The following is a 10,630-nucleotide window of genomic DNA, read 5'->3' on the forward strand; positions in this document are numbered from 1 at the left end:
TCCTGAAGGGTCTTCAGAGATTGTCAAGTTGAATGAAAACATGAAATCATACAAAGGGTGGGAGGAGGAAGGTGGCTTGTTGGGGTTTATCCAACAGTCAGGACTGGATCCACATGTGACTTCCAAGCTGTGACCTTCCAGTATCCTATAATTTATAAAATTAGGCCACTACTTACCTCTGTATAGCTCTAAACAGGTTACTTCTGAATAAATATATATCACTAGAGCACTTAGAAAGTGCTCTCCTTCACAGTAGACTCACAAAATCTTCACCACAATCCTGTGAAGATGGTAGAGCAGATCATCTTCCCATTTTAAGGGTAAAGACATGGAAGCTTCAAAGAGGTGAAATAAATTGTCTTTTGACACACAATTAGCAAGTGGAGGACTTGGCACTCAGTTTTCTGAGTCTGAGGCCAGTGTCTGCTCCTCCATTGATGTTGTGGCAGGAGTTTGGCCCAGGGTTTGCTTGTCCAAAAGTTGTCCTGAGCAGGAAACGTCCTGGAGCTGAGGGGCACCTGCCAGGGGAGGCTGCAGGGTTGATACGGCAGCAGAGAGGAGGAAAGGGAATGGGAGGGGAGACCAAGGACTCTCGTGGTTTTATCAGTTCAGTTCAGTTGCTCAGTTGTGTCTAACTCTTTGAAACCCCATGAACTGCAGCACGCCAGGCTTCCCTGTCCATCACCACTCTCGGAGCTTGCTCAAACTCATGTCTATCAAGTCGGTGATGCTATTCAACCATCTCATCCTCTGTCGTCTCCTTCTCCGCCTGCCCTCAATCTTTCTCAGCATCAGGGTCTTTTCAATGAGTCAGTTCTTTGCATCAGGTGGCCAAAGTGTTGGAGTTTCAGCTTCAGCATCAGTTTTTCCAATGAATGTTCGACTGATCTCTTTTAGGATAGACTGGTTCGATTTCCTTGCAGTCCAAGGGACTCTCAAGAGTCTTCTCCAACACCACAGTTCAAAAGCATCAATTCTTCGGCGCTCAGCTCTCCTTATGGTCCAGCCCTCACATCTACACGTGACCACATGTGGTAGTTGTGTAGCTCAGGGTGGTTCCCAGTGCCATGGTGGAACATAGGTAGTCCTTGGCAGCTGGAGGTTGAAATGAGTGGCTGAGTTGTGCTTGCTGGTCTGCTTGCTTCCCCTTAGGAACTGCCTGTATGTAAAGATGACCATTAATGTGTGTGCGTGCATGCTAGGTTGCTTCAGTCGTGTCTGCCTCTTTGTGACCCTATGCACTGTAGCCCACCAGGCTTCTCTGTCCATGGGGATTCTCCAGGTCAGAACACTGGATTGGGTTGCCATGCCCTCCTCCAGGGGATCGTCCTGATCCAGGGATTGAACCCACGCCTCTTACATCTCCTGCATTGGCAGGCGGGTTCTTTACCACGAGTGCCACCTGGGCAAGCCCGACCTTTAATATATCATCCAGCTGACAGTTTGATTTTTTCAGGTTGTGTGGATTAGGGTATAGGACCTTGATATCGGTAGGCACTTGGTAAGGATTTAATGTAAATCCTTATTGAATTAACCTAACTGGAATTAACGTAAAACTTGTTTTTAAACAGATGAAATGGCTACAAAGTGCTTTAAAAAAATAAAAAAATAAAACCACCTAAAACTAATCTCCCTTAAAGAACAAGTGCTCATTTGGGCAATATGAAATAACACGTTTACTAAGTCCCCCTCTGCAGCTTTATGGATTTTTAGCCTCTACCTTTTTAGAAAGAAATATTTACCTATTAAAAAAACCCTGATGAACCTGGAAGAAAATTGATTGCAGCTACAGGTTTTTAAAAACTCTGACATTTTTGGACATTCTGGATGTAATTTTTAAAGTTCCTTGAAAGGGGGAGAGAGAGAAAAAAAAGCATTCGAAAGAGAGTGTGTTTCCCCTGGTGTGTGTTTTGGCTGCTTGCCACTCACCCTTCAGCCTGCTGGATAAATAAAGGTGTTGGCAGGTGTGGGTGTGTTTGGGGGGATGTTTGTGAAGCTTCGTCCTGCTTGTTCAGTAGTAAAGATGGCGTCAGATTCGAGTCTACAGTGGTGGACTGGGTTGGGGGGGGGAGAAATAAAATCTGTAACAGCAGCCTGTGGTCTGGAGGCTTGCTGCAGACCTGGAAATGGTTCCAGAACAACATCGTGTTTCAGTGCATTTCTAAGTATTATGTCATGTCGGAATTTAATCTGCATTCCTCAGTGCTTAATTTTCATTGTGAGGGTCTGTTTGCTCACTGATGCTTTCAATTTATCACCCTCCTCTTGCAAAATGTAGCGCTCAAAGTTGCTGATCCTGTTAATGTCAGGAAAGGGAGGGGAAAACCCACATGGCAGGACGTGGAACTAATTTATGAACTGATGGAGGGCTGCCTCCGCCTTCTCCTTAACGTCATTCATTTTATACCCCCTGCTTCTCTGTCCCACTGTTTTCCTCCAATTTTTAATTTTTTCCTGTTCTATATTCCTTTTACTTTCTCTAACTCTTACCTTTCTCTGTCTTCAGACTTCACCTCATCTCCGAGTTCTCTTTATGCCTCCTTTATATGCCTCTCTCCTCTTCTTATTCTTTAAACCTCAGGATTCTTTCCCATTCCTTCTCCAGAACTCACTCACAGTTAGCCCTGCTCACCTACTGTCTTTGGTTTACTGCTTTGCCTTTCTTTGTCCATAAGAGTGCTCCTTATTTTTAATTATGCCTTGTACTCTAAGAAAGAGAAGCTGGTTCTAGCTTGTGGGCTCTATCCTAAGAGGCCATTTGAGAATAGGGGATAGTTTTCACAATCTCTTGGTCTAGGATTACTAAACCATCTCAAAGACAGCAGAAAAAAGGGGGTATGCATCCAACATATTTGCCACACTTGTATTATAATTTCTGCTAATAACAACTGTGTAATGATGAGTTACACCTACTTTCAATCTTCCAACTTGGGTATATACTAGTTCAAGCAAATGTCATAGTTTCTGTTTTGGAGAGGCAAGGCAGCACAATATTATGGGAAAAGCATGGACTTCAGAGATGTGAATTTAAATTTTGGTTCTGTCCTTAATTAGCACTGTAACATGGGCAAATTATTACCAGCATTATTTTTTTTAAATTATGAAGTATTTGAAGTTCAGAAAGCTGTGTATACAATAACATGTTTGGCCACCATTGTAACTTTGTCAGATTGTATCATTGTGCCATACGGTATTAATTTCCCTTCCTTTTTGTTAGGAAATAAAATGTTATAGCAATTACGTAGTTGCTCTGATTTGGGGTTTCTTTTACTCTGAAATGAGTCTAATTATTTCTGTCACAGAGTTGTGAGAATTAAACAGCATGACATACCTAAAGTGTCTGCCATATTTTATGCACTTAAAAACATTAGCGTTCTTATGTTGACAATCATAAATGAATCACTTTAGTGTCTTTTTAGAAACTTAATATGAATTTTTTTTTAAGACAACATAATTTTGCTAACTCTATGCAGTCCCTAGAGCTTTACTTGTTGCTCAGTGGTAAAGAATTCGCCTGCCCAATACAGGAGACTTTGGTTCGATCCCTGGGTTGGGAAGATACCCTAGAGAAGGAAATGGCAACCTACTCTAGTATTCTTGCCAGGAAAATCCCATAGACAGAGGAGCCTGGTGGGCTACAGTCCAGGGGGGTTGCAAAAGAGTCAGACTTAGTGACTAAACAACAACAGTAACAGATAGTCCCTAACCTTGATTTTGTTACTATAAAAATAAAGCTGATTTTCTCTGTCACTGGTTTAGAAAAATAATCCCTTATTTAGTATTTCCTGAGTCTAAGTTTTTTTTTAATGTTAAAATTTCACAAATACTTAAAATTTAAAATACCAACTAGTTCCTCATTAAATGCATTTTTAAAACTAATACTTTGTGGTCACTTGGCTACTTTGTAAAGAGTGACAAAGTGATTTTTCCTGGCACATGAATGTTGAAAGACTTTCTCAGTGAGTTCTCCAGGTGTGGGGATGAGAAGTGTTTCCTGGTTGTTCTGCAGCAGCTGCTGCCCTACAATGAGGGCAGGCAGATGAGGAAAGAATGCCCCAGGGCAGGAGAGGATGGCACATCAGTGAGGCATGATTGCCAGGGACCCTGGAGGATCCCTGCTGAGAGAATGCCCAGGCTGTGTGGACCCAGCTAAGCAGTGGAAGCCTGTCATCCATTTGTGTTCATTAAGTGCCTACTGAATGCCAGGTGCTCATCTATGAACTTGGGGTGCAGGGGTGAACTAAGTCAAAAATTCCTTTGTCGTGGTGGTTACACCCAAAGGGTGTGTGGAGATGAAGAGATCATGAGTAAAAGAAACAAGTAAATGTATAGCAACAGGCATAGCAATAGGAGGCAATAGGTGTTATGGAGGGGAAAAAGAAAGGAGGGAAGAGGTTAGGAAGTGCTAGGTGGGGGGCACGGTTTACAATGGCTACGGCTTTATTTGTTTGTCCATTTATTCAATAAACATCTGTTGAACAGCCAAGTCATCTGGGCCATCGGAGTAGTGTAGCTGCTGATCAGTGTAAGTACTGATCCTGTAGTTCAGGATCTGAAGTTACTTAAGGCATTTCAACTTTTTAGGGTTGAGGGGATTTCTTGGAGAGGAGACAGTTTTGTTGTGTTTTTTTTTTTTCTTTTTTTTTTTTTAAATTGAAGTATAGTTGATTTACAGTGATTCAGGTGTATAGCAAAGTGATTTAGTTATATATATATATTCATTTTTAGATTCTTTTCCATTATAAGTTATTATAAAGTATTAAATACAGATCCCTGTGCTATACAGTAGATCCTTGTTGGTTATCTAGTTTATGTATAGTAGCACGTATCTATTAATCCAAAATTCCCAATATATCCCTTTCTTCTTTCCCTTTTGGTAACCATAAGTTTGTTTTCTATGTCTGTGCATCTATTTCCATTTTATATATAAATTCATTTTTATCATTTTTTTAGATTTCACATATAAGTGATATAATATTTGTCTTTGTCTAACTTCACTGAGTGGGCTTCCCTGATAGCTCAGTTGGTAAAGAATCTGCCTGCAATGCAGGAGACTCCAGTTTGATTCCTGGGTCGGGAAGATCCACTGAAGAAGGGATAGGCTACCCTCTCCAGTATTCTTGGGCTTCCCTTGTGGCTCAGCTAGTAAAGAATCTGCCTGCAATGCAGGAAACCTGGGTTTGATCCCTGGGTTGGGAAGATGACCTGGAGAAGGGAAAGGCTACCAACTCCAGTATTCTGGTCTGGAGAATTCCGTGGGGTTGCAAAGAGTCGGACATGACTGAGTGACTTTCACTTTCACCTCATTGAGTACGATAATTTATAGTTCTATCCATATTGTTGCAAATGGCATGATTTCATTTTTTTTAATGGCTGAGTAATATATCATTATATATATATACATGCATGCTTAGTTGCTTCAGTCGCGTCCCACTCTTTGCGACCCTATGGACTGTAGCACACCAGGCTTCTCTGTCCATGGGATTCTCCAGGCAAGGGTACTGAAGTGGGTTGCCGTGCCCTACACACACACGCACAGACACACACACACACACACACACACAGATACACACACACACACACGTGCCACATCTTCTTCTTTTTTTTTTTAGATTTGTACTATCTTTATTACAGAAAATATGAGAAAAATCAAAAGTACAACATTGCCTGTTTCTTGCTTGAAGGTCACATCTTCTCTGGTTTGTCATATCTTAATATCAACAGTCACCACAGCTGCAGGAAATTAAACTGAACCTTTAGAAGGTATCGCATACGGACCTGGTTGGGGTTATAGACGATAAATTCATTGTAGTTGAGCGTGTAACCCTCTGGATTCAGAATTCCTGTGTCACTTGCTGGTCCTAATGGCACTGTACTCCCATTCAAGGTGATGGCGCACGCAGGACTGGGAGCCATCTTGCCCAGCCCCTTGGTGCTGTGTTTGCCTTGCAGTAATCCTTCTGCCTCTGGATTGGCCCCGAGTAGCTCATTACACTGACCCAGAGCTACCTCTGATAAGAGCAGCAGCCCAGTATCCTTTAGGCGAGTGGCAAAGCAGTAATTGGCACTCTTGGAAGACATGTCAGCAAAGTAGATTCCTTTTCCGAACATGTAACCTGTGATGGGAGCCTCAGGTGGGGCGATTCGAAACCCATGGCTTAGGATTCCTACCCAGTTACTCAGCCTGGAGCCATGCCAGAGTAGCATCCTGTTATGAAGGTCCTCTCTGAAGGCTTCTTTTTCACCCTCCTTCTCAACTTCAAAGACATCCAGCAAGGTCATGGTATAGTCACTGTATGTGGGAGCATGGGTAGACTGTAGGTACTGGGAAATCACTTTGAACTCATAACTCTCATGGTCTAAAGGGTGCAAGGCACACTTTAGTTTTCTATAGTGTTGGTCCAATGGGTGTTCTGGGCTTTGCAGTTCTGTCTTCACCAGCTTAATTGCAATTTCAATGTCTCCCAAAGCCTCTAGTAGTTGTACTTTATCTGACAGTTCTTTCTCTGTCCGGATTAATGGAGGGGTGCGGAGTCCAAAGTTATGTGGGATTCGGGTGTAGAATTCATTGCATGCTTCAATGAGAGCTCGTCCATGCTGGCCAGCCTGAATACAGTCCTCAATCTTCTTAAGAGACTGGTAACCTGCCTTGATTTGTGCCACTGTCAGCTTCCCAAGTGGAGCTTTCTTGGTATCATATTTCATTTCTACCATCATCTCTTCCATGGCCTGGACATTACAGATCAACTTTATCAGCGCCTGTACACGAAGATCTAGCTGTGACTCTAGTTTCAAGGGGGATTTAAGAGATTCCTCTTTCTTTGTTTCCTCTTCATTCTGTAGCTGTGTGTTGCTGGCATAGTCCATCTGTAGCATATCATATTTTCCAGGTATCTTCTCAAACTTCTCACGATCCTCCCAATTATTTTTTGTTTTGTCAAGGAATTTCTTTTGAAAGATGTCCTTGGCCTTGTTGAGGTCCCCGGAACAAGCCACCAAGCTGTGCTGCCCTGTCTTCCCAACTCGGCCCCATCTCATCCAAACACTGAAGTTTCTCTGGGCATCATCTTCTAACAGCTGAATCAGGTAATACTTGTTGTTGTTGAACTGGAGATTGGTCTGATTTAGCATGACATCATAGACATCATTTCCTTCACAGTACACATGGGCCTTCCCCACCTTGGCTGTGCACTCTGGGTCCACTGGAGCTTTGCCCTTTAACAGCAAGGTCTTCACAGACTCTTGCTTGTCTTCCGTCCTGTCATTATCTGCCTTTCCTTCAGCCACAGACTCCTTTTTCACCCTGTGACATTTTCGAATTTTCTTTGCAGGAGGAGGGTCTTCTGCAACTGTTTTGCCATTATTAACTCTTTCAGCTCGCATTCTGTCGCCGGCAGTCCCCCGCCGCCGAGCTGCCATGGAGCCCAAACCACCACATCTTCTTTATTCAGTCATCTGTTGAAGAACATTTAGGCTGTTTCCATGCCTTGATTATTGAAAATCGTACTGCTCTGAACATTGAGGCGCATGTATCTTTTTGAATTAGAATTTTTGCCCTTTAGGGATATATGCCTAGGATTTGGATTGCTGTATCATATAATAATTCTATTGTTAATTTTTGAAGGAACCTCCATACTGTTCTCCATAGAGGTTATACCAATTTACATTCCCACCAACAGGAGGGTTCCCTCTTCTCCACATCCTCTTCAGCATTTATTAATTTGTAGACTTTTGGTGATGGCCATTCTGACTGGTGTGGGGTGGTATCTCGCTATAGTTTTGATCTGTATTTTGAGGAGTCAGGATTGAGTGATAATAAAGAGTTGGAATTGATAGGACATAATTGCAAGTTGGGGATGACTGAGGCGAGGTGACCAGGACAAGGCCCCATTCCAGTGTGGCCAGCTGGGTGGTGGTGGTTCTGTCCTGTGGAGTCAGGGAATGAAGGAAGAACATTGAGGTCTGGGCCTGGTGATGAGCTTTGTTTGATGCCTGTGGGAATCTGGGGCAGTCGGATAGATAAGCTCACAGCAGAGTAGTCTGGCTTGGAGAAGCCACATGGTGCAGTGGGGGATTCCTGGCATGTTCAAAACACATCCTCTCATAGGCACAACTCCTTTCTGTGCAGGTTGACTTAGAAGCAGAAAGGAGTCTCACAGGCTTCCTGGTACATTCTTTATGTGGGCCACATATTTTTCTGTTCCTGCCACTTGTTCCCATTCTGTGATCCTACACTCATGCTTTAGGATTAATCTTTGGGGGGAAATGAAGGAACCTTTGTTTAAGAGCTCAGGCAGTTCAGCCTCGTAGCCAGTTATACTCAGAACCTCAGCACAGATCATCTGCCTAGGACCTCAACCACTATACAGTTTAATAACTGAACCTTGATTTTCCTGGATTCTAAATCCTGTCCTGATATCCAGCCTTAGACTCCTACTCCCTTAAGATAGTCTCCCTCCTTTGACCTTGATAGCTCAGTTCCATTTATTCCTGAGCACTTGCTAAGTATCGGGCGCCAAAGGAACCATGCAAGGTGCTGAGATTCAAAAATGAATTCAGCAGACAACAGCAAAAAAAACAAAACAAACAAAAAAGAAAAAAGAAACTTCCCTGGCAGTCCAGTGGTTATGACTCAGAACTTCTAATGCAAAGGGTATGGGTTCAATCCCTGGTGGGGAAATTAAGATCCCACATGCCTGCCGCATGGTGTGGCATCCCACCCCCCACCCCCCACCCCCCCAACAATTAAACATGTTGCCTGCCCTGATGGAGCATTTAGTCTGGTAGGACAGTGGGTCATATGAACCTGAAATGAGGATTCTGTATGATTTGGTACAGTAATAGCAGACTGTTTGCTGTCCAGAAGAAGCAGGGTTCTGCCCAGAAACAGGGGTTCAGTTCAATCACTCAGTCATGTTCAACTCTTTGCAACCCCATGGACTGCAGCACTCCAGGCCTCCCTGTCCATCACCAACTCCCGCGGTTGACCCAAACTCATGTCCATTGAGTCGGTGATGCAATCAACCATCTCATCCTCCGTTGTCCCCTTCTCCTCCTGCCTTCAATCTTTTCCAGCATCAGGGTCTTTTCAAATGAGTCTGCTCTTCCCATCAGGTAGTCAAAGTATTGGAGTTTCAGCTTCAGCATCAGTCCTTCCAATGAACACTCAAGACTGATCTCCTTTAGGATGAACTGGTTGGATCTCCTTTCAGTCCAAGGGACTCTCAAGAGTCTTCTCCAACACCACAGTTCAAAAGCATCGATTCTTCTGCACTCAGCTTTCTTTATAGTCCCACTCTCACATTCATACATGACTACTGGAAAAACCATAGCCTTGACTAGCTGGACTTTTGTTGGCAAAGTAATGTCTCTGCATTTTAATATGCTGTCTAGGCTGGTCATGGAGAAGGCAATAGCAACCTACTCCAGTACTCTTGCCTGGAAAATCCCATGGACGGAGGAGCCTGGTGGGCTGCAGTCCATGGGGTCGCTAGGAGTCAGACACTACTGAGAGACTTCACTTTCACTTTTCACTTTCATGCATTGGAGAAGGAAATGGCAACCCACTCCAGTATTCTTGCCTGGAGAATCCCAGGGACGGGGGAGCCTGGTGGGCTGCCATCTCTGGGGTCACACAGAGTTGGACACGACTGAAGTGACTTAGCAGCAGCAGCAGTAGCAACAGCAGGCTGGTCATAACTTTCCTTCCAAGGAGTAAAGCATCTTTTAATTTCATGGCTACAATCACCATCTGCAGTGATTTTGGAGCTGAAAAAAATAGTCAGCCACTGTTTCCCCATCTATTTGCTATGAAGTGATGGGACTAGAGGCCATGAACAAGAGTACCAAAACCCATTTCTGGACTCAAAACCACCTGTACCTGCTGCAAGATTTCTCCCTTGAGCTGCTGGCCTGCCCACCACTATTGCTCACTCTGCTTTTACAGGACTGACCCATCGGTGGCCCTAAGTATTCTTTTGGGGGTCTGGCTGCTGTGTTTTGTCTAGTGCCTCCACTGCCTTTCTCTGCTGAGGATTTAAACTGTGCAGCCTGCATCCCTTCCCTCTGTGCCCTCTCATCTCACTCTGACCTCATCTGTACACTACTTCCTAGTCCCCATTCTTAACATGGAAAGTTAGCCCATGTAAGAGTCAAGGCTATGGTCTTCCCAGTGGTCACATATGGTTGTGAGAGCTGGACCATAAAGAAGGCAGAACACCAAAGATTTGATGCCTTCAAACTGTGGTGCTGGAGAAGACTCCTGAAAGTCCCTTGGACAGCAAGGAGATCAAACCAGTCAATTGTAAGGGAAATCAACCCTGAATACTTGTTGGAAGGACTGATGCTGAAGCTGAAGCTCCAATAGTTTGGTCACCTGATGCAAGAAGCTGACTCACTGGAAAAGTCCCTGATGCTCGGGAAGATTGAGGGCAGAAGGAGAAGAGGGCAACAGAGGATGAGACGGCTGGATGGTATCACCGATGCAATGGACATCAACTTGGGAAAACTTTGAGCAATAATGAGGGGCAGGGAGGCCTGGCATGCTGCAGTCCACGGGGCCACAGAGTCGGACGTGACTGGGTGACTGAACAAGAACAGCAACAGAGTCTCAGATCTCTGTCAGGATTTG

The 10,630-nt window shown here is 44.0% G+C and overlaps 1 protein-coding gene across 1 annotated transcript; it reads right to left on the reverse strand.

Annotated features, from left to right (window-relative positions):
• Window positions 1–5,669: 5,669 nt before the first annotated feature.
• On the reverse strand, window positions 5,670–7,419 carry LOC128067485 (poly [ADP-ribose] polymerase 2-like). The gene has a single exon (XM_052660519.1). It carries the CDS (start codon window positions 7,417–7,419, stop codon window positions 5,725–5,727), a length of 1,695 nt encoding a protein of 564 aa, XP_052516479.1. The 3' UTR covers window positions 5,670–5,724.
• Window positions 7,420–10,630: the final 3,211 nt, after the last annotated feature.

This window comes from Budorcas taxicolor, chromosome 22 (assembly GCF_023091745.1).
Source record: "Budorcas taxicolor isolate Tak-1 chromosome 22, Takin1.1, whole genome shotgun sequence".
Taxonomy (NCBI): domain Eukaryota; kingdom Metazoa; phylum Chordata; class Mammalia; order Artiodactyla; family Bovidae; genus Budorcas; species Budorcas taxicolor.